Source organism: Lineus longissimus, chromosome 10 (assembly GCF_910592395.1).
Source record: "Lineus longissimus chromosome 10, tnLinLong1.2, whole genome shotgun sequence".
NCBI classification, from domain to species: domain Eukaryota; kingdom Metazoa; phylum Nemertea; class Pilidiophora; order Heteronemertea; family Lineidae; genus Lineus; species Lineus longissimus.
In genome coordinates, this window is record NC_088317.1 from 2,629,238 (window position 1) to 2,653,629 (window position 24,392).

General features: G+C 41.0%; 2 protein-coding genes across 10 annotated transcripts; one reads left to right on the forward strand and one right to left on the reverse strand.

Annotated features, from left to right (window-relative positions):
- The first annotated feature begins 2,483 nt into the window (after nucleotides 1–2,483).
- On the forward strand, nucleotides 2,484–19,849 carry LOC135494856 (uncharacterized). Of its 7 annotated transcripts, none has more exons than XM_064783153.1 (18): nucleotides 2,484–2,571; nucleotides 9,027–10,530; nucleotides 10,696–10,807; nucleotides 11,787–11,913; nucleotides 12,053–12,314; nucleotides 12,501–12,617; nucleotides 12,931–13,029; nucleotides 13,810–14,058; nucleotides 14,214–14,423; nucleotides 14,591–14,787; nucleotides 14,923–14,988; nucleotides 15,187–15,231; nucleotides 16,014–16,116; nucleotides 16,382–16,550; nucleotides 17,037–17,828; nucleotides 18,155–18,333; nucleotides 18,459–18,638; nucleotides 18,850–19,849. In XM_064783153.1, exons 2-18 carry the CDS (start codon nucleotides 9,028–9,030, stop codon nucleotides 18,928–18,930), a joined length of 4,491 nt encoding a protein of 1,496 aa, XP_064639223.1. In that variant the 5' UTR covers nucleotides 2,484–2,571; nucleotide 9,027; the 3' UTR covers nucleotides 18,931–19,849. The 7 variants fall into 7 exon arrangements, with proteins under 7 accessions (XP_064639223.1, XP_064639224.1, XP_064639222.1 ...); XM_064783154.1 differs by lacking the exon at nucleotides 2,484–2,571 and adding an exon at nucleotides 5,360–5,458; XM_064783152.1 differs by lacking the exon at nucleotides 2,484–2,571 and adding an exon at nucleotides 5,507–5,712.
- Nucleotides 19,850–20,335: 486 nt separating this feature from the next.
- Nucleotides 20,336–24,367, reverse strand: LOC135494642 (trimethyllysine dioxygenase, mitochondrial-like). 3 transcript variants are annotated; one of them, XM_064782794.1, is made up of 8 exons: nucleotides 24,256–24,367; nucleotides 23,744–23,808; nucleotides 23,101–23,297; nucleotides 22,764–22,967; nucleotides 22,212–22,432; nucleotides 21,879–22,054; nucleotides 21,410–21,640; nucleotides 20,336–21,128 (listed from the first exon to the last, which is right to left on the reverse strand). In XM_064782794.1, exons 3-8 carry the CDS (start codon nucleotides 23,267–23,269, stop codon nucleotides 20,861–20,863), a joined length of 1,269 nt encoding a protein of 422 aa, XP_064638864.1. In that variant the 5' UTR covers nucleotides 23,270–23,297; nucleotides 23,744–23,808; nucleotides 24,256–24,367; the 3' UTR covers nucleotides 20,336–20,860. The 3 variants fall into 3 exon arrangements, with proteins under 3 accessions (XP_064638864.1, XP_064638866.1, XP_064638865.1); XM_064782796.1 differs by lacking the exon at nucleotides 23,744–23,808; XM_064782795.1 differs by lacking the exons at nucleotides 23,744–23,808; nucleotides 24,256–24,367 and adding an exon at nucleotides 23,448–23,576.
- Nucleotides 24,368–24,392: the final 25 nt, after the last annotated feature.

The window sequence follows — 24,392 nt, forward strand, 5'->3', positions numbered from 1 at the left end:
TGTCCCTATCAACCAGTTTGCAGCATGGTGAACAGAGAGGGCTACTTATTTAGTATGTGCATTCCGGGGGTGGGGAGCAAGATTGAATTTCATCTTGGACATCGTCAGACGGCCGGGCCATAATCACCGGTTGCGAAGTTGTCCCACTTTACGCGACAGTAGCGCTGTCTCGCGGCAAAAAATTGAACTGAAATCTTCGTCCAAAACTCTCACTTCCAATTTTTACCGCTAGGTAACATCACTGTCGCCTAAGTCACTTTCCTATATTTGAGGCCTTTTGCATGCATGCATGCATTGCCAGTGACATAAGACACAGGGTGGGGCCTTTAGCTTTATTTGCATGTACTAGTCTTGCAAAAAACCTAGACAGATCTACCATTTTTATTCATTTTCAACACTTGTCAGTCCCAAGAGTGTCCTTGATTCCATTGCTGTACTTTGCCACTCCAGAGCCAAACAAGGCTAGGGACTCGAATACAGTCCCGTTCGTCATCCTGATTGTCCTTCCTCATTGTACCAGGCGATAAGAAAAGGTCTGTCCATTGCATCTGGCGTGTAAATGGGGCATCTGAAGCTTATAATTAGAAATAAGCACTCCAAACAAATGGATTTACTAGCTCTTCTACTGTATTATAGGGGGTTGAGGGCTTCACTTCCCTCAAAGGGACGATGTCACAACCTACTCAACACCAGCTTGAGCATGGGCTAGCCACAGGTTGTGACATTGTCCCTATCAACCAGTTTGCATCATGGTGAACAGAGAGGGCTACTTATTTAGTATGTGGATTCCGGGGGTTGGGGGGAGGGGGATCAAGATTGAATTTCACCTTGGACATCGTCAGACGGCCAGGCCATAATCACCGGTTGCGAACAAGGGTTGCGAATTTGTCCCACAGTATGAAATAGTGGCGCTGTTACGCGGCAAAAAATGAAACTGAAATCTTCGTCCAAAACTCTCAGTTCCACTTTCTACCGCTAGGTTACATCACTGTCGCCTAAGTCACTTTCCTATGAATTTTAGGCCTTTTGCATGTTTGCATGCATTGCCAGTGACATAAGTCACAGGGTCGGGCCTTTAGCTGTATTTGCATGTACTAGTCTTGCAAAAAACCTAGACAGATCTACCATTTTTATTCATTTTCAACACTTGTCAGTCCCAAGAGTGTCCTTGATTCCATTGCTGTACTTGCCACACTCCAGAGCCAAACAAGGCTGGGGACTCGAATACAGTCCCGTTCGTCATTCTGATTGTCCTTCCTCTATGTACCAGGCGATAAGAAAAGGCCTGTCCATTGCGTCTGGAGTGTAAATGAGTGAGTTTACCACTGGTGAGAATTGGGGAACCGAGGAAGAGGGAAATTCGATAAACATAATCGGGATGTCTACTTTCAGTCAGACCAGGTGTCAACATTGTCTCTGTGACAGCATTGCTGTGAACTGTCTTCTCTGTGGTCACGTCGAGGTGTCTCACCCTCAGGTAGACCAGGTTGTCACCTAATTGTCACTCATTATGATTGTCAGCAGGCTACAGCACAATAATATATCGGGAAGGTTGGAGACAGTTTCCAATAAACACAAGAATCTTTCAAACACACAAGACTCAATCTGACATCAATTATAACTGTCTTCTCTGTAGCAGGATCGAGCTGTTGTGTCAGATCTACATTGCACGATTCTAAGAAGAGATGGAGAATTCGATCGACCATGTTCTTATATTGAGTGTTGACTGGTTCAATATATCATACCCTACTTGCTGACTTTGAGCTGGTGATCTGTGAGTCAGTCTCCGGTCATGTAATGATGAAACAAAATACAATTTGTAGTGTGTCTCCTCCAGGGTTGTGACTGTCTTCAGAGAGTGTGTGACTTACAGACATAAGTTGGTCAATTTGACACATACAAATCTCTCCGATTTTCATGATCAAGACCCCAGCAGCGTTGCCCCCCCCCCCCCGCCTGATGAGTTGCAAAAGTACTTAAGTTATGACCCAATTCAGTATCAGTGTCTCATTGACAGAAGTCATTTCTGAAGGACACGCCGGTACGTCCTCCAAGCTGATATATCCGTACGACACTCATCTTCTCTACTGCTGCCATCTGAGCTAAGAAATAAAACTAGGCAATAACCAAAAACTAAAAATCTCGCCCGTTTTTAGGGCGGGGGACGATTTACAGCTGGAACCCCCGAACCAACTCCCTCAGATCCGTCATTCATCAAGTCAAAGCAAGCATGAACCTGGTTTAATCTGTGGTTTATCTTATCAATAGACTATCTAGCAAGACCCTTAAATACTGTGCAAATTCTCTCGGCATTACATCCATTGTGTAAACTCCACTTACGTAGCAGTTGCGTTGCGGGTCAATTGTCTATGCTGCCACCTCTTAGTGAGGAGAATAACTAGTAGTCCCGGCAAATGTGGAAAATATTGACGCTGTTTACTTCTTCGTACATTTTGTACGCGTTGTAGTGAGTTTGCCACTGATGAGAATTTGGCAACCGAGGAAGAGGGAAATTCGATAAAAATAATCAACTAAAAACGCTTTTCTGGACAGCTTCTACCAAGCAATTAGGTAATTGTCATTTTTTTCCCACATTCATCAATCTTGCTTTTCATGTGTATTGTGTTTTTATTTACATCTACTGTATAGAAATGAATGTTTGCACTATCTCCACTTCGTTGATCGTTTTGTAAAATTTTGTTGATGACTTCATACACATCCGTTACATTATCATCTATTGCCGGATGATCAATTGTGATCGATTATCGGACACGTGATATTTTATTTTTCTCCAGTTACTGATACTCTATTACTGATGGCACGCATTCATGTTCTTATTGATAATCCACTTCTTTGAAATTGTGTAAGTTTGCTTGCTGTAACATTCCCCCTTGCCATGGATCCCTTCACACCAAGTTTGTTTTGGCTTTCTACAGCTACGTCACCTGGTCTTTTGTTCGAACTGTGTGTGCAGTTGTCTATGCTTACCCTGTCCCTTGTGCCTTTATTTGGTTTGGGGGCTGGCTGGCGCAGCTTGGCCTGCCTGCCCTTTCAATTCAGATCGCCACACAGAGTCACAGTAATGTCAGTATGATGACTGATGTCGATGACCCAACGATATATCATGTACCAGCACTTGCTAAATAAAAAAATTCTGATTGTTGGACATGATGATAATTTACTATAATTGCCATACAGCTGTCAGCTGTTCATTGTCCATGTAACTCGAGGAGAACCCTTGTCGGCACAAGTCTTTACATTAGCTGGTTAGAACATCAATAACTTACAAGTAGGCTAGGCCTACAGCACTGGGTCCTCTACCATAAGTCAAATCTTTACACAATAAAAGTGGGCTAGTAAAAACTTCTCAATCAATTAGAATTCTGGAAAATTTATTCATATCGGGAAGGGGATATCATTTTGCGAATATGACTATTTCAAATTGCCAGAAATGATTTCAAAGTCCAGTGTAGATCAAGTCTGCTCAAGTTTGCTATTACTTCTCATGCAGTATTTCAACAAATCCATGCCCCATGTACAGTGTCAACCCATACAGCTGCCTGTATTTAGTTTATCCATCTCAAGTGTTCAGATATTTATTCACATCATGCACTACAGAAAGTACAGTAAGCTTAATCAAAGTTGTCTTGAAACAGACGTCTCACTAAACTGATAACAATAGACAGAAATAATCTTTCTACTGCACATTACAATAACTTAGAGTAAATTCAATCAGTGGACAGTTAAAGCCTCTTATTCTCTAATCATTCATGATGAGGTTAAATAGGATTAACCGGATTGACAGATTTATGAACCAGCCAGCTAATGGAGGCCAAACAAGAGATCCGTACTTCGAGCTCTCCATGGCATAGCATAAAAGCGTCCTTCGCTAGCTGATCAGGATGGCAGCACAGTTTGTTCACAGGCATGTGAAAGAATAGCTCAATAGTCCCCCCTTCGTCTGACAACCCCCCCCCCCCCCCCCCCCCCCCCCAATGTCAACATACATAAAAGAATTTTTTGCTTTTTTATGAGAATAAAATGCAACCCAATGGCCATGACCAACTGTCATTAAAAGGTTATTTTTAAAATGATATATGATTTAAAATTATGCATCAATTTGCCCATAATATTCGTTTCCACACATGTAACAGCAGAAAAAATATGTATTTATCATCATTCGTGCAAACAACTGATTTTGCTATGGAAACAAAAAGCATGGGCTGTTGGTGTTAGTCAATATGGACTGGATGGCTTCATATCATTTGTTTTGCCAGTGAATATACTGGTCTACCTAGTTCTCGGTTGCTGTGGTTTCCAGCCTTCAAGGTAGCAGACTTTCATGACTCTCTGTAGATGGAGTGGCAAGACGTGTATCTGTTCAAGGCACATGCGAACACCCCAACGACAATGATTAAAAAAATTTCTTTTCAATATCCACAAGTGTTCACCCATTGAATTTATTGCAAATTTCATGATATCCATTCCATATTGAGATGTAAATTATCGTTTATGGCGCCTCTGGAACAGACAGTTTTCCCACTTGGTTGGTTCGGAAGTCCATAACTTTCTAACTTCTCTTTTGATGTCATACAGCTTACTATCCTATTTGCTCACAAGTGGAACATCAATAATGGTTTCTTATAAGGTGTCTCACATTAAATTGGTTGGGATTATGGCTGTCGTATACAAGTATGATAAATTACTCTGCAAGGAACCTTTGGTTCATAGCTGTCACAGTCCTTTGATGTCATGTGATAAACTTCAGTGAGCGGTATACATATGTAGTTAAACCTCTCTACATGGTGGCCCAGAAAACTTTTCCATCACACAATGGATACACAATAGAATTCTACTGTACTTTAGCAAGATTTCCTGTTTTCACTATTGAATTAAATGAAAATGACCAATTTTAAACCAAAACAAGTGTCCCAAATAGAGAGGGGACCTGCCAGAGGTGTCCTCTATGGGGGTTCCACTGCATCATACAATCAGTCGACTTCGTCAAAATGTATCTGTCCAGGCACCTTCTACACAACATTGTGGCTCTTTATCGGACATCACATTCTGTTCTTCCTGCCTTATTTCATGCCTGATCTGCCTGAGTGGTTCAGCCCAGCGTGAGATCTCCTATCAGAATAGATACTGAGATCTAATAGAAAATGGGTTATGGATTGTCCCTATTGGTTTGAGCTGTTCTGGTTGAATTCTTCCCTCCTGTCGCCTGGTCGGTTCTGCTTTAGCCAGTGCTGGTGACTCATCTAATAGGTCCACCTGCATACAAAACAACATTCGACTTTCTTTTTGACAGTACAGGTCCACTGGACTCCTCAGTCAACTCAGTAAGGGGACTGTTTCAGCATGTTTCATGTCAAGTCTGATCCGATATCATTATCGGGGTGTAAGCCAATGTTGCAACAGCCCTAATTGACTCAATAGTATCGTGTAAATAATTAGAGTATGTATACTTATGTGGTCTTATTCTTTGGCTTTAGATAGCAGACTTAAAGGCTTTATGACATTCTAAGCCAACTCGGCTGATTATGCCCACAAGGCCTGCGGGATCTCGCTTGACTTAAACACTTGCTTCATGGGAAGGAAGAAAGTCATGCTTGCTCCTGGGATGTTTTATTATTCATTTGTATCCTTGCAGTTGGAATTTTATTTCAAATTTTTGGATATTAGTGCTCTTCATTTGGTTTGATGCTTCTGGTAAGTTATTTCTTTAGGATTAGTAATTGTAACTATTATTTGTTGTCATCAAGACAATTTTTTTTTCAGCTCTGCTGAATCCGATGCCCGTTACCATCGAACCTGTATACTTGGTCAAAGCTACTTGTATGTTACAGCTTTGGCCAGAGTTGAGGGTTTCACTAGATAGGTCATACAGCGAGCACATTTGCCGTCGTCTTTGAGGCTGTGAATGTGAGGACAGAACTCGTTCCAACAAACATTCTGTCATGGATGACATCCTGATATCATTGCATAATGGGTCACTTTGATGAAAACTGCAACAGTTTGGGCAAGTTTTTTATCACATGATGATGTCGATGGTCCATAGGCCTTAGCTAGACCTATACAATTTCACTTTTGAATCCTCCCCCCCGCACACCCAGGCAGGTGATTGCCTCATGCAGTGTCAGTGTTTTGATTTGGGGGAGGGGGGAACAAATACTTTTGAATTCTTTCGTTTATGTTGGGTTCATCGTGAGTGTCAGCATGTTGATTCGGGGACAAGAGGCTTTTGAATGATGTTTCTGAGTGATATTATTGAGTTGACTGGGAGCAGTGCACTTGGCAAATATTAGTTCGTAACAATTCTAATAAAAATTGAAACTGAACAAAAATCGAGCTGTTAAAAGTATTTAAAAACTTTTTTTGTAAAGCATGTGTACCTAGCTTTCATATCAATGACTACGGATATTTCCTACGCAAAAGAAAATGTGCCTACATATAATAATGCTATGTCAATATATTTACAGAGGAGTCACTTATCTAGGGATCAGTGTCTATGATATATTGGAAGTTTGTATCTAGGCCTACTGTGATGATTGAAAGAAAACCTGAATCGTCAAAAGATTTCAATAGACGCGGAGAAAGTAACTGTTGGTTAGGTTTCATTCATTTCGTCATGCATAGGTAGCGGGTCTAATTGTCATTTTGTATAAATATTGTGTCAATATTAGGTATAATTTACCGATAGGTATTAATAGGAGATTTATTCTCTCCTTGGAGCGAATGTTCTGTTTGGGCAGATCATTCAGGCCAGGTAATTTTATTGCCACAGCTATAAACATGACATGACTGTAAAATACGTCAAAGTACATTGTAACTGATATCTGAAAGTGAATCATAAAATTTTCAGTAATACCAAGTTTAGATTAGAGATAGGCCTGCGTGTGCATGTGCTAATGTATTCAATCAGTACATTTATCACCAAGTTGGAGCGTGCATTAAAATCACGTTCAAATTATGAAACTGCCTGAAGCACTCACTATAGGAAGGATTTCATTAATTTTGATAAGGTGCATCTCTATAAAAGCTGACAAATAACACTATTCATGCACGCAGGTCAAGAGCTATGCGCAATATTGAACAAATTACCCCCCATAGATCAGAGTGAAAGGTACCCCTCGAGACCTGTGCTTCTTTTCAAAACATGTCCTTTTCTCAAACTGCATCGTCGCCCTGGACAGCTACGAAAGGCAACCATATAATTAGCTTAGATAGAATTTGGAGGCGTGGAGATATCTGTCCGTGATTTCAATACCGAAATCATTCCAGAACGGCGGTATACTTTGTCGGACTTTATTTACTCAAATTTACAACACCTCTTGACGAATCTATGCCAATGTTCGGAATTTCGATCTGGCTATTAAAATTTTTGTTTTGTGAATGGATAATTGGTCTGATCACTGAAATATGTTAGATTTCAATTTGTATCGGTTCAGCTAGGCCCGCCTGGGCTAGGGCACAGGTGATGAGATTTCAAAATTTCTGCCTGGGCAGGAATCATGAAAGCGTATTGTTAAAACAGATTCTTGGACTTAAAGGAGGTGTATCTCGCCGATGTTCCATAAGTTTTTCATGAATTGATTTTGATAATTCGTTTCTAATCAATCATCTGATGACGGTGCTGTCAGTCATAAAGGTTCTTGAGAATGAAGTAGGTATAGTTTAGAAAGTCAAGGTTCAGCTCTTGCTTTCTGAATGATTATGAGGGTAGTTTACTTGTCATAAAAGCGAGATTAGAAATGATCGACTGACGGCTCCACGTTAAGGTACTTTGATATGCCACCAAGCCATCTGTCATATGATTTTGTCATAGAATCTCATCTATCACTTCATCCTGTCATGTCAAGAATGGAGTTCAAAACTGTTTTCTTCAGGTATCAGTCTTCCTGGTCAGTTGGGAACATGTCTAAATTTCTGTCGGATTATCGGACTTTAGGTGGGTGGTTGTGCTTCACATCGCTCTTCTTCTTTCCGTTTGCCTGGTACATTCTAGCTTTCAAAGCTTTCAAATGTTACAAAGCTTTCTCTGTATTCTGGTGATCTATTTTCCGGCTTTTAATTGTTGTGTTTCCATTGTAGCATGAATAATGCAAAAAAATTCAAATTGTTGCTAAATCTTCACCACTTTCTCTTCATATGTTTGTTTTGCATGATGGACAGCCTGGGGTTTGTTTCTCATTCTCGGCTAAGAAAACATAAACTCATCACAGCCCTGTTGTTACAGTTCTGTTGGATGTCTCATATTGTCTGGATGGTTGAAACATTCTTTTTTTTGTGTGAATGAGCATCTTATTGGAAGGTGAAGGTGGTTTTGAATATAACATATCAAAGCATGAAAGAGCCCCACTGCCGATGAGCTGGCTTTTCAGAATTGTCTTCTACTTGCTCGGACATTTTTTGCTCAAATTGTGTCAATTCTGTCTGTAAATGGGTCAGGGTGTATTGGACTTGCGTGAACTATGGCAAGTGGCCAATAACTGCTCCAGTACCAACTACTTGTAAATCACTCGTCCCTACTGACATTTGATACAGCATACTAAAAAGCTTGCATAAAATACGGCATCAAAATGGCTGTTGCTTTGACAGTGCTTGTTCATCCAGTAACAAGTGACAACATTTTTTGTCAAAATGCACCCTCTCTTATTTATGTTCCTCATATTTCTTGCATGAATACATTCAGGTAATGAAAAATTGATAATCTTCATGATTTAGTATTTGTTCATGGCAGTAACTTATTGCCTTTGTGAAATTGATTGTCAACGTTAATTTGGGTAATAGAGCCAGACATGCCAGATGTGGTAGGACGCATTTGCTTTAGCGCTTGGTTGATGTGATGTAGCACTACACTGATGATGTGACCGAGATGATCAGTTGTCCAGAGTCACACTCACTCTACTCTGCCTCTTGAGCTATTGCCTTCGTCTGCCTCAAAACAGCCTCTAACCTTCCCCCCTCTCAGCCTCTGGTCTTACCCCAATATTTTCTAACCAAAGCATTTCCTATATTTTCAGAATGGAAGAAGGGAACCTCTCAGACGCCGACACAGATGAGCTCCTTGGATTAAGCGGAATCGAACCTTTTGCAAGTGGTGCGAGTGTCTACCTGACCCCATCCAAGTCCCCTCCAGGGTCACCTAGCGACCTCCTGGCAAGTAGCCCGAAGCGGCGACCAGCTGTAAACACTGCATCAAGCCGGTCTCCTGCTAATGTGAAAGTCTCCCCCGGTCGTGGGGCATCTGGACACTCTTCCCCATCAAGATCAGCGAATAGTTCCAAGTCCCCGAAACGTGCCGTGAAAAAATTTGTGGACTCGCCAGGGAAACTTAAGATTGGTGATTTGAAAGGGAATGATGAGGGGATAAGACTAATTTCGAGCCAGGAGCGATTGGTGCAGGTGCGTCGTTACCTTGCGAATCAGGATATAGTTCAGGAGGGTCTGAAAGTAGACTCGCAAAATAAGGAAAATCTATCAAATTCTGTTGGTGTGGTCAATAACGCTTTTACAAAAATAAACAGTGCTCCGGCGTCAGGTGTGAAATCGTCACAAGAAATTGGTGGCATTGGTGGCAAGTCTTTGCCAAGTTCTCCGTATAAAGTTCAAAACGTGGTTGTGACCCGCCATCATAAGCTGCAGGCGCCGCCTAGTGGGATAAGCTGGTCTGATCCTGACGCACCTGTGAGTCGACCGCCGGCAAAACCAGTGGACCCTATATTTACCTACAAGAGGAAGTTGTTTCAAGAGGATGCTAACGGCGAAGCAAATGAGAAGTTGAAAAATAAAGCTGTTTCAGAAAAGAACAAAAAAGGTCAGGCTGTGAAGGATAAGTCCAATAAAAGAAAAACACCAAATAAATCATCCCCGAAGGAATGTGTTGTGCATTCAGGGTCTCCAACGCAGCAGACACATTCGGCTAGTAAATATAGAGTGTCTCCTCGTTCAGGGGAAGGTGACGCTACTGCTAAGTCACCAGGAAAGCAACAGCGGGCTTCGAGATCGTTGGATAATTCGCCAGATAAGAGGCCTTCTTCGATCATGAAAGGAGGTGGGTCAGTTTCTCCAGGCCGGCGCCCCGGGCCTGTGACTTTCCGCCAAAGTCCTAACGGTAGTAACTCTTCTCCAAAGTCTGTGTCGCCACCGAAATATGTGAAATCGTCACCGGACAGAGTTTCAAATTTGCCGAGGCATAAATATACGGAACAATCTAGTGCTTATTCAAAAACAGGACACGTTTCAGCAGAACCCAAGTCGCAATCAGGGATGCAGCATTCACCAGAAAAGTATGAGCAAAGTTTTGAGAACACTCCGGCCACCTCTGGTTACTACTCGGGGAAGTCTGCATTCACCCAAGAAGGATATTCAAATCCTCTGGATGATTTCTTGCAGCAGTATCCCCTGTCCCCTCTGCGGGGAGATACGGACATGTCGCTACCGGGCTCGTTACCAGATTCGCCTGGGATGAAAGCTGCTGCTGAGACGGTACCAACTGCTGAGGACTATGACGATATGCCAAGGGAGGTAGGTAGTCAAAAGTTCTGAATATCAAGAGATAGTGAGAAAAGCTATGGGGAACAGAGGCAGATTTGCGTTACACTGCCACGCTTTTCGGGACCAACAATGCAAAAGTTTGACCAGTCGAAGGCAAAGTTTCAAACTTCCTAAAAACTGTCCTCGTGTTTTCAGGTATACGCTGATGTGACAAGTTTTGATATCGAGGAGATGGAGGGGGCTAGGGACAGTCTGCGCACCATGCTGAAATTATCAACAAAGAAATCAGAAACACACTTAAATTTAGGTAAGATATTGCTGTTGTCTTAATATGTCCATGATATCTGGGAATATCTGGCATTACAAGTCTAGGCAGCACAAGACTGGCATAAACACACAAAGGCCTAGTCTTAATATTTTTCGTATATGTTTCAATCAATCTTGAAATATGGGCCCCTAAGCAAATTTCAATATTGTCGCTGTTAACAAAATGGTTGATAAAATGTTTGCCGAGTACACAGTGCCTTTGCTATGAATGTGTACCATACACTCCAGTTTGAAAATATGTGTATTTGGTTTTCCAATTTATTCTGTTAATAGTCACTCCGTGGTGAACTAATGTGTTCTTGCTGTTTGGGGCATGCTGCCGGTTTGATACATCTCGTCTTCAGTGTGAAAAATTGGCTGAAGACGAAATTCTAAACCATATCAGTCTGTGTCAGAGATGTTGAGTGGTACAACCTCCACGGATTTTAGCCACGAGGCTTTGCTGCAATATTTACACCAGACCAGTGGTCATAAATAAACGGCAAACCAACTGCTATGAAATGATTTTAAGGCCGGGATTTATTTATTTTCCGTGTTTTAATTCGCTGATTAATGGTAATCCGTTATTAGGCCAGTTATTTAAACAGTTTTATGCTCCCATATACCACTTCATGTTTGGGTTTTACAGTAAAGAAATAAATGTTTTAAATAAAATCACCTCGCATGGCGCAATTCTTCTTCTATTATAATCTGTTACTTTTATATTCTTGATTTATTAATGTAAGTAAGATTTACGGATTATTTCTGTCAGAATGTCTCGAGTGCTTTTCATGTTCAGCCCATACTTGCCAAAGACAGACATAACTGCTTGATGTCCATAATGTTCTTTGCTGACTTGGCTTGTATTGGGGACAAAGGTAGTGAAAGTATATGCTGGGCTCCCGTGGAGTAGGCCTACCCATCCTGACTTGTAAAGCAGAGACATAAAACCTGATGCATTATCTTCTGGACAATTTCAGGAGGCAATAACGTACACGACGAAAGTATTTCGTCGTTCAGAAGTTACCCTGAGGAGGGGTACCATGATGAGATCGTAACGCAGCAAAATGATTCATTTGAAGAGGTTGCAACTAAAGCACTTATGGGGTAGGTATATCCATGATTATGAAAGCTTTGTGATACAGGGTATCAGTTTACACAACAGCAGTGTTGAAATTAATATTCAGTAAGTATTTATGCAATTGGAACTTTTCAAATTCAACTACAAATCTCTTTTCCTATGCAGAAGCCAGAATGAAATAGACTACAACCAGGCACTCCAACTCACATCACAACTTCTGGGTCGAGAGAAAGACGTGCCAGCCTCAGCGCTGGAGATGGAGAACCAAGTCCTCCTCGATAATATGGAGCGCGAAAAGTTCCGACGGCAACACTGCGAGAAGCAGATTGGGAATCTTCAGTCACGGCTGTTGGAAACTCAAGAACAGCTAGCAGTTGCCACCTCCACTGAGAAGAAGAAGGATATCATGATTGAACAACTTGACAAGGTTGGCATTCTGTAAACTGTATTTTGACTTTAACTTTTTTATCATGATCTAAGAGCCTCTATACTTGATTGTCAATGTCTGGCACGCTAGAAATCCCACAAAGCCATTTATCATTATTATCATAATGCAGAAGAAGACATTTGGCCACGAAGATCCTTTTTGAAACTTGTACCGTCTTTCTTTTAGACTCTCTCGCGTGTTGTGGAAGGATGGAAGAAGCGAGAGGCTGAGAAGAAGGAATACATTGAAGTGCTGAAGGGAGAGAAGGAAGAGTTGGAATCAAGATATCACAGCCAGAAAGATGTGAGTGACGTCAAGGTTCCCCCGTCACAAATGGATGCTACCCCCAATGCTGGATGCCCTCTTTGCTTTCATCCTTGAAAACCGACAGAGATTGTCTTTATCATGTTGCTACTGAAACACTTGCTTGACTGGCGAGTAAGATCACTGGATGTTTATTGGGCTTATTGCTGCGTGGCACAATATTGAAGATTGTCTGAGATCTGGGTAACCCGTGATTGTGACATCACGAGTGTGAGCCGCTATTACACAATGAGACAGAATGAAATTTTGTTGGTGGGGCCGACTTATTTTGTCTTTTTCTGTTTCACTTCAGATGCTTGAGAAATTTGATGAACGGTTACAAAAGGCTTCTAAGGATTTAGAATCTGAACAGAGGAGGGTTGCTGAACTCGAGGAGAGCAAGCTGGTTAAGGTATAGCAGACCCTCGTGTGGTTCCAACCTGTTGTGTGTCCTTTATCCTCTTGTGTGTTCTCTCTGTAATGCAGATGTCAGTTTAAACCCGGTCTAGAAAACATATTGGTTGAACTTTAAGACATTTCCCTTTTCAAACTGTGCTGCTCTCTACCAATGTATTTGTCATTTTCTAACATTTCTTCTTATTCAAATCCAATATCTGTTGACCTCCCACTCTGTGGTGAGCATGTTAAAATCATCAGGATAGTGTGAAGACAACTTGCAAACCTTCATGCATGCACTTCATTCCTTCATTTAGGATCCTGGTATAAGGGACTGCACTGTTCAACCACCCCACTTGGCATCATTCAAATTCACTTCCCTGCAGTTGTTGATCTATGTAACTAACACCTTTCACCCTTTCACTGCCTTTTCATCACATATTCACTCCCATTTCCCTGTATAGACTTATCCAGGTAATGCATTAGAGGAGGTCATGATGTAAAGAATATCACGTCTAATTAGTGGTAGTTGTCACAACAAGTTGGTGACGAAACCTTTTACATTACAGTATCAACAAAACGATTTAGGCCAGCTCAAGTCCAAGTTTTTCTGTGTAAATTCGTATGTTCTTTGACGAGAGAACTTGGTCAGCACGAGACTTTACTTATGACCATATATTTATATATACATACACATGTACCATTTGCTAGCTTTTACCTCACTGCTTCATAATCTTGTCACCATTGCTGCTGCGTCACCTTTCCCAAAGTCTTCATACTATAATGGTGTTTTTAGCTTGAACAGCATGAGGAGGAGCGCCAGCAGTGGGCCGAGGCCATCGACAAGGAACGGTCGCAGAGGGAACAGGTGGAGGACGACCACGATCGAACGAAGGAGGGGTTAGAACATGTCCAAGGGCAGTTGGATAATCTTCAAGAGACGTTGAATCAGGAGCGTAGTGACTGGTCAGAAACCGAGAGAAACTTGAGAAAAAAGTTGGCCGACTTGGAGGTGACATACAAGAGGGACATGGAAAATGAAAAGGTAATTGATCTTGTAAAATGTAATTGGTGTCAGTGTACATGATATAATCATCATCATCATCATCATCATTATTTGGTAACTATGGTGACTATGGTGGACAGTGATTGGACACCCTATCAATTGGCCAATGCTAACAGTCCCTTCCTTTTCTTCAGAGACAGGTTGAAGACCAGACGCAACTTGCCCAGGAGACACGAGAGCAACTGAACACGACCAACATCGACCTCCACAAGACGAGGCTCGACCTTGAGACAGCGCTGCGGGAGAGAGACAGCCTGAAGATGGAGATGAGTCTGCTTGAAGCCAGGATGGAGAGCAGCAAGAGGCAGTTGGAGGCTGATCTCACCTCTGAGTTTGAAAAAGCTGTAAGTTTTAGACTTCAACTTTGAATGAGACGTAAAACTGAGGTTCCTTGTGTCTAGTGCCGTGCCAAGGAAAGCAGATCTGTTTAAGATGCATCAGCATAGACAGTGGTATCTAAAATATACAATGGTTGCATTTAAACTGATGACACCTGGTTTTTGCTTTGCAGCTGTCTGAGAAAATGAATGAAGCACATGACAGGCTCGTGAGCACCGAGACGGACCTCCGTGAAAGTCATCGCAAACAGATTCAGGAGTTGAATCAGAGCCATAGGGAGGACATGGAGGAGCAGATGGACACCATGACGGAGGACTTCAAGAAGAAAGAGACGTATCTCAAGGAGCAGTCAAAGACTTACGAAGAAAGGTACCATAAGCATCGAATTTGTAGTCGCCAGGCTCTCAAAAGTAACAAGCTACAGACAGAATGTTGTGTTCATGAATGAAAGAGAAGGATCAAGTGAATATTCAAGAAAGTGACGTATGAATTTCTGTTTTTCAGGCTCGAGGAGGCCCAGGAAGAGATCAGAGAGCTGAAGGCTAATAAGCACAAAATGGAGCTACAGAGGTGAGACTGTGATTGAATTGAATTGTGATTTCTTCAGAAAGAATTTGTTTTTGTTGGGTTTTGAATTGGAATTTGGAGACCTACTGTAAGTATGAGTGCTTCTTGAATTAGTAGCCTGTTTCAAAATGGTTCAATAGCAACCATTTTGAATCCATACCTCTTCATTGCAGTAATTTGTGACCTACATCTTTGTTTTAGGGAGAGGGAGGACTATCATGACCGTTACGCCTCAGGGGAGAGAAAGTGGGCTTGAGTTTTCTTTCTAGATCTTTTAGTAACCCTAGCGAACCATTCTAGTACTATCGAAAATGGCTTCAAAGTTGAGAATTTAACTGAAATTGCATTGGACATTGTTGATAATTGCAGAGTGAACGATATCCTTGTACGTACAGTACTGGAATGGTCAGCCATTTATAACTTGTAGAAAAACTTCTACCACATTTCCCCTAATCTGGTTGAAAATATCTTCAGCAGTTCCTATTCTTACTGTCCCAGAGTTTTTTTCCAGTTGTAGGTTACTGTACATGCAGTAGTGTATTATTGTATATGCAGTAGTGTATTACTGTACATGCAGTAGTGTAATTCCCATTTAAACTATAATAACTGCAGACTGCTTCTTCATCATGTTGAGAAATATATCACCGTAGTTAGCAACACTTGAGTAACTAAATGCCTGTAGATGATAGACCAGTGATTTCCTAGTAATAACATGAAAGAAATTAACTTGCTATTGCGATTAAACTTATTCTGTACTGAAAAAAACCACCATACCTTTAGCATTTCACTTCCATCCAAGGAATGTAAGCACATTCCTCTTCTGGCATGGTTATATGAAGTTTTGAATGGATTAAAACTAGGTGACTTTATATCAATATTCATTTGAAGTAGGTGTCATGAATATAAAGAGGCAATTGAAGAAATAAGAAGAATATGACCTAACCATATGGTCAAAATATTTGCGGAGTATGTCATCTTGTTCCTGGATTTCAAGCGATGTGTTTAATGACCTTGATTTGACCTTTCAGGATCGAGATGGCCAATCGTATGCAGAGTATGATGCAGACTCATTGTACCGAAGCGTTGACGTTGTTAAACGATCCAAGTCACTCGCCGAAAAAATCGTACCAGGTAAGTGGTCAGTCATGTACGATTGTTGTACCTATATTTGGTTGTTGGTATTGTTCAGAGTGTAAGAGTACAGTGACTAAGTTCCCCTTGTGAAAGCAGAATGTAGTCAGTTGTCATTGTCACTGTTTGTTGTCCTTTAGTTTAAATGTTAGTCTGGATCTTGCATGTGTAACAGAGCAGTTGGTGATCAGATGCAGTGTGCCTCATTTCATTTTGTTCCTGGTGTATTGAACTTTATTTGCCTCATGTCTGTGCTCTGTTTTAGCATGATTCCGTGTTGTCCCATATTCCTTCCTTGGCCAACGAGACCAAATCGTCACCTGGTGCTGGGGCTGACCAACACCCAAATGGTATCTCGGATGAAGGTGGGAAAGTCTCAACCAAGCTCCCATTAGATGGCGCTGTAGTAGTTACAAGACCTAATCGTGTGCACCGTAAGCTTAGCTTTCCGTAGAACTTTTCCTTTAGAAACCTGACCTACTTTTTTATAGTTGAAATGTACATGGTAATTTTCTTTTGAAACCTTTACTGATGGACCTTCCTTAGAGTGTGAATGTATAGAAAATAGAGTAGAAAAATTTAGATCTTTATAATTTTTATCCAATTTTGTGTCTTTAACAGTAGATCCTAGACATTTTATCATTTTGTAAGAAGCATTTTCTGTAGCTTAGACTCACACTAATGCTTTAGTTATGCTATTGAGTTTATACATCAAGTTTATTCTGGTTTATTTGTTAGTAAATCAGAAGTCGACTGAAAAGCAAATAGCTCAGTTTTGACTTTCATGTCAAGAGATTTGTTATACTTAATGTGGTTGACCTATAAATTTGAATGACCTATTCTAATCCTTTGCCAAAAAATAAGTCTAACTTGGTTATTTGTTATGTGACACTTAAGGATTTGTTCCGTCTGAATTCCAGATGACGACGGTGCTATATCAGATGTCTTGAGTACAGAAGGGGACAGTGCCATGCCGACGTACACAACTTCACAGCTAATAGGTGGCGTTCAAAGCACATACATCCCACCAATAAGTTTGGCCCATCTACCTCAGCAACCTATCAGCGATGTAACATGTTTGGATTCAAATCGCTCGTCCAATTTTGGCTCTGCCAGCCAAGTGACATCACATTATCCATATGGTTCTGCATCTTACCAAGCTCATCTGCCCGTCTCCTCGTACCAGCCATCATATACGTATTCATCCAATTATGAGCCAAACGGTCAACCTCATGCTGTGCCTTATGGGAATGGACCAATCAGAAGTGCCTTTACAATGACACAGCCTCCACATCAGCCAATTAGGAACAACTATACACATCCAGCAGCAAACATTTACTCAAACGCACCAATAGGAAGCAGCTATACCAGCCAACCAATCAACAGCTATCATAATCCACAAATGAATACGAGCTACACAAATCCACCAATCGGCAGCCAAATAAACCACCCAATGAAAACTCATTACCTACCTGGGCAACCTTACAGCACCCAATCAAATTACAACACGTCATCGCAGCGCCCTCCAGTGTTGATGGAAGATGTTACGAAAGCAGATTACAGCCATCTTTATAATGGCAACGGAATTGCCTCAGAGCCGTCTGCTCCAAGCTTGTCCTCAGGATATTCCAGTATGGCCAATCACTCCAGTCGCTTTGGCGATCCGATGAGGAATGGTGAATCTCAGCTGGATTCTGGCAAGGATGAATCCAGTGAGTGCTTGTTTCTTGGTTTTGTCATGAGATAGTGGCTTATTGAATCAGCTAGGGGCGCAGTCATTTGTGTCTCTTTCAGGGCTCATGAGGAGGTAGTTTTAAACCAGAATAACAACAAATTAGATGAAATGACCACAACGAAACTGATCACATTTGATAACTGATAACTAGTCATAGAGTGACTTTGAAGAGTGGGGTAACTCTGACCACGGAATATTTCTCATCACAACAATGTTTTGTGGGGTGTGTTCAAAGTTACCCCACTGTCCGAAGTCACCCCATTCGACGGTAATTGAAATATCATAACGTCTGTTCCTCTTCAGCTGACATGGTTAGCCTGCTAAATGGTTCCACAGCGACCCACAACGATACATGCGTTAGCGACATCTCGACGCGTATGGAACAACACAACCAGCGGCAGCAAGAACTTGAACACTATGTGCGTATGTTGTTAGGGAAAGAGCCGGGAATCCCTGCTAATAATGGAGACACGAAAAATATGGTGAGTGTTAGATTACCGAAGGAAGGTAAATCTTCATCATTCATCAAGAAACTGGGTATCAGTGTCTCTGGCGGGCTAGAAACCTCAATGCATTCACGACTATTCCATCTCTCTCTCATCTCCAGGTGGCGCACAGCCCTCCACAAAAGCTTGAACCAGACTCAAAGCAGACAAGTAACCCTCGACCTGGCAGTGGGCAAGAGGACAGTAGATTGGTGTCGACCGCTCATGCCCCCAAGTATGGCTCCGTGATGGGTCTCGCTAGGGAGAAACTACACATGAAGAAGAAGGGCCAAGAGGACCAAGTATGTTTGTTTGAAAATGTTTTAGTAAATGATTAGATATCAAAAGGCCTACTCCATTCATTCAGATATTTGAAAATTGAAGTTGAATTTTAAAATTACCGATACTTTAAATTCATGTTCCAAGTTTTGGTGACTTTGTATGCATAACTGCAGTTAGAATTCATTAAAAAAACATTTTTTTGTCTCACACTATCATAATTTGCTTTTTCAGCCTGCTGAGCGTAAATCTTCTGTGAGGAAATCAAGAGATGGACCGATTGGAAAATCAACGACAGCCAAACCTTGGCGGTAGTTTGGATTACGTATAATCAAAGAATACTGTGCTGAATTTGGCCAGCAATGGACTTTTATGGCAGCAAATTTTATATAAATACATACATGAAACAACTTTGGATGCTGTGCATTTTAAGGCCTACAGACTTGTTGAAATGGTTGCGTCCTTTACGAGTCTTTTTGCAAAAGCTTTCGTTTTTCGAATTTTCGTGTTTTATTGCAAGAAGAGGAGGCAGCCTAGGCGATTTGATAGGCATGGCATTTCAGCAAGATTGTGGTGCAGCACGAAGAGATTTTTGATACCTTCTCTAATCAAATGAATATTATTGGGCAAAGATATAGAATGATTTAAAATAGTTTGCCGTGTACCGTCCACATCATCATGAGGATCATTAGAAGTATTCTAATTAATGGACCTTTCATTGGTTCAGGAAACAAGCTGTAAATATTTGAATTACATTTCAACATTCCGTTCTTTCATTGTATATTTTTCCTTGTATAAATCCACAGGGCAAAGTAGGCACTGGCCTGTTTCAGATTCATCTCTGGAGGTTGGTTTTGAAGGGACAATAGACTTGTATAAGCTTTCAGTAGTACATTGTGTTAATGCTAAAGATGTAGTGTAGTATAATATAAAAATGAGATTTAGTTGGAACCCTGGAAATCTTCATAGAAGTTCTCAGCAGCAGGCTTCAAGTATTCATGGCCTTCCCCTATAGGTTTCTTTCCGTTTGCTCTGAGATGGGTCAGAATTCTCTACAACGTCGCATCCAGTGCTGGCTACTGGACTCCGAGAATGTAGACTTCTTTTATTTGAGATTTATTTGTTTTATTGAATGTCAGTTGATTGTGATTAGATAATTTGTGTAAGATATGACATCTTAGTTGTTACAGACTCCCTATTCTACTGAATATACATTCATCTATTATTGTGGTAAGCCAGACTTCGTTATTTATTGGTTCCTTCATGTCCTTCTGCATTCACCCTTCCCGGGAGGAACCGTTCTAAAAAGACTTGCACCATCAGGAGTTGAGAATATGTGTGCCACAGATCGGTATGAACTAGCCTAGTCTACTATTAAGGACTTGGACCAGACTTGGTTATGCATCTGTTCCTTGATGTCCTGCATTCACTCTTCCCGGGACCAACAACTTGCATCATCAGGACAGGAGTATATTTATATGTGCCAGGAAGGAAGTCTCTTCGGAAGAACTACTATCGCCAGTGCATCGTCGCATAATTCATAAGTAGTTGGCAATTGAGGGATTATGAAGTGCACATGTACCTCCCTGTCAAAAACTTTACAGGCCTCTCCACTGATGTCTCATTTGAAGGACTAAAATCACAGGAATATGGTCTTCAAAGATTTTGACCAGGCAGAAATCGCCACAAAAAGCCAATAAACATATCAAGTTGGTAAACATTCATCATAATTTGACTTTATTTTCAAACCAAACCACTGTTGAACAGTGTGTACAGTTTAATCGCCACCAGTGTAATACATTACAAAGCAAAAGCTTTAAATTTCTGCAGTGTACACCCTTTAAAGGAGGACTACATACAGGAGCTTTGGGCCAAACTACTGATCACAAGGGTATTATTTTATCCCACTAATACATGTATGTACATCTGCAGTTTTGGTTTGGAGATCAAATCTTTCCATGCACAGAAGCATGAATAGCACCGATGTACTCATGGACATGTTTAGACTTCCTTTCACCAAAAACGGCACTGCATGCAAAAACACCTAAAATGCCTGGAGAAAGTTGTCAGTATTTAAGTTCAAATGGCTTGGTCATGGTCATGCTTGGTCCAATCCTGGCAAAGCAAGTTTTTTTAGATACTTTGGACTTCAAAGTTTCTGATAGAATATCACATTTTCTTAAGATTAGCACTTTCTGCGTAAAAATCACCAGAAATCAAAGTGCCAGTTTTTCTTGAAACAGACTTATATAACACCAAGAGCTCGTGCTCGACTGGTCCAAGTATCCCTTCCCAAGTAATTTCCACCAACGATCCGTTTACCAGTGAACGCCTTCCTTCCATGCATCACACGCCAGTTGTCCAGAAAAATCACTGAACCCGGCCACAATTTCTCATAATGCACGTTTGTGTCATCCTCAACAATATCGGATAGCGCCTTGACGGAATGATAGAATTTCATTATCTGGTCGTGAGGGATTGTGTTGACGGTCAATCGATCATAGTTATTGTATCTGAAAAGAAGAACAATTTGCGCATGTCAAGCCAAAGAAAATCAGTCAAGACGGCACCTGCGTGACAAAATACTTCCAATCCTAACTTCATTCCTCAGTTCATCAAAGTGCAAACCTTCATGAATGCACTTCATCAGCACCAAGACTAGTCCCCCCATCCAAGGACGCTTCTTTGATGATGTCACTGATCTAATAATTTAATTTTTTGGGGGCTGAGTTCAAGTTGGCCGAGCCATGACAAAGCCCCAACAAACTTTAATAAAACTCCAACTTCAACCAACCTGCACTGCTCAATCTCTTTTGTTAGTGGATGGTGTTGAATGATGGTCGCTAAACTTTGCGAGTGCTGCCCGTGGCTTGGTTCAATGTAGTCATGACGGACGTACGTGTTGGCTAACACATCATAGGCCTCTGGGTTGGACTCCTTGAGTTTTGTTGCACAGTAGAAGGCGTCTTCCATCAATGTTTCACCTCCTTTACCATCATGGTAAAGACAATGGAAAACTTGGATGCTGAAAACAATGTAGTTCTTCTTGTGATTTCTGTGATAAATGCAGCTTCAGGAACGACAACATGAAACCTATTCTGTGATGGCATGACTGGGGCAGTGTAGAAGTGTGCACTGAAGTTCATGGACACAAATGAATGAAAAGCGCTTTGAGACAGTACAATTGCACAGTGGTATAAAGAGTCCTACAAGAACTTACAATTAATGATGATGATGTTCAATGGTGATGCTACATAACCTACCCCGCAGTGTGTTGATAGTAAGTCATGTCTGTGTGAGCCCCTAAGGCGATGTTCGTGTATGCCGTATCAGCTCTTGAACCATCGGCCTCAAAACTCCACGTTTTGCCAAACAATGTGTCCTGAATGGGACCGACTCGCTCAGAAACTTTCTGGGTGTGTTCAAGGTCGGCTGGCACCTACAAAGAGGCATTGGGGGACTATTTCATGCATTCATGTCATTACATGCAGTGTGTCTGTCATTAAAAACACATACTGGCATCCCTTTTCGCGGCCCAAGACAATTTTAGGTCATGATGTTACAATTTAAAACAACAATCATCATCTGCCACTCACCTCATCCACAAAAGCAAATCCATACATTGCTAAATTTTTCAAGAAAATCTTCATACTTTCTTCTTCATTCATAAAGTCATTGTATTTGACTCTCTCGATCTTCAAGCTACTGTAGCTTTCCCCGTTCCAAAGGATCTTCTTGACTTTCGAGACGAGGGAGCGCTTGGGATCATTCTCAAAGAGCCACGGAAGTGAATAGGAAGAGTTATGACCATCAGGCCCTAGAAATAAACACAGTATGGTTATGTGTGAAGTTTCAAAACTGTCATCAAGAACAGAACTAAGGTAGAGACAAGTTGTACATGTATTGGCATTGGAAAAATCCTTATTTTGCAGTGGTCAATGTAAAGCCAAAAGAGTCATGTCATGGTCGTCTGAGTACCACTGATCGCCAAAGACTCCAACATTCTGGAAATGACTGTAACACTTGAGTACTCCTCCCCAAGTGTGAATGAATGGTATCTGCATGTGAAAACATGTGAGCATTACACCTGGCGAGTATAAAGAATAAGTAACACAATTATAAAACTTTGAATGGGATGAACATCTTACAAACGACATTTAGACTCTCTCCTTCAATAAGGAACTTGGCTGGTGAAATATTTGGATTGATGTCTTGAAACCGAACATTCTTCTGCAATGTCTTGGCATTCCAGCAGGATGGGCATCGGCAATGGTCGCGAAGCCAGAAGAAATTGAGCATGGTTGACTCTCCTTCATGGGCCAACTCAAGGTGATTGGAATGTCGAGAAATCACTGGAAATTAAAAAAGAGTCCTGTGATGACAATAAACAAGTATGTATCAATATATGCTTTGACATTTCAGGATTACCGTCATTTTAAAACAGCTAAATTAGGTATGACAAAGCATTCTAGTATAAATACATACCATCACTACTTCTGCTATTCCCTTGATGTGAATGGGTGAACCTCGAGCATGCAGGAGCTGACAGGCCAATAGAGTGGCCATGGGAATTCCTGAATCCCTGGCAAAGGATCTGTCCACATGGTCTGTTCAAATAGACCGAAGTACATCCTAGTATTGCTTTTCGCATCATTCAGGATTGATATTGTGTCTTGTTATTCCTGAAATTACAACACATGAAATACAGAGTACCATGCCTGCAGTTGCACACCCTGATTACTAACTGGTATAATTCATAACAGCGAGAAAGTTGCTTTGGAATACAATAATATATGAATAATCAGGAATAAATAATCATGCACTGCACACACCTTTGACACACAGGACAATTAGCAATTTTTCATCATATCACAGGTGAATAACATAATTATGTTATCATATCACAGCTGAATAATCAATTGCATAAAAATCATGTAGGCCTAATTCAAGTGTATTTGATGACGGTATACTAGGCCTATAAAGCATTACATATGTTGTTCTGTACATGCAAGATCCAAGCTAAGAACTTCTTGGCATTATGACTAAAGACTAGTAAATTCTTTTACTTTCATTTTGTACAGAAAGGCCTAGTGTAAATGTACATGAAATTTTCAGTAAAAGCATTTACTGTATATAGTCTTTTATTCATATCACCCATTGACTTGACTTCTTGGTAATCTTGAGCACTGTTGTCTGTTGAGGAAGAAAGAAAAATGGAAATAAAAACATTGGTGAAATCAACACTTAGTGTGTCTCATTTTCACCATGGTAAACTGACAGCACTTCACCATGGTGAATTGGTACGTGAGCATGAAACTCTGATTTGAATGCTGAATTTACCATGGCAACTCCGATTTTACCATGGTGAATCCGAGATCTTTTTTTGTCTCTTAATAAGTTAAGGGACGTACAGTCCACTGAATCAAGTCGTCAGTAACAAGTAAGGGGTTAAATCATTGTAAAAAGGGTTCAGCCTATAGTTTAAAGGGACAATATAGCCCTATAGGCAGCCGCTGGCTGACAGGGAATATTTAGTGCTGAATCTGACATGACCCAGTCTACAGTTCCCCTTTAATAAGGTGAAATTAAAAACTACTCCATAAATGGCATAATTGTCAACAAATCAAAACAACAGCTAACCTTAAAAGGTAGATGCTTTATTACTTCAGTGAAATAAAGGAAATAATCCAGTTGACATTACTTATTTTACTGAGAAACAGTAATTTGATTAGTGTAAAAACAACCGGATGACCACGCCCACCAACAATCTCCCGGTC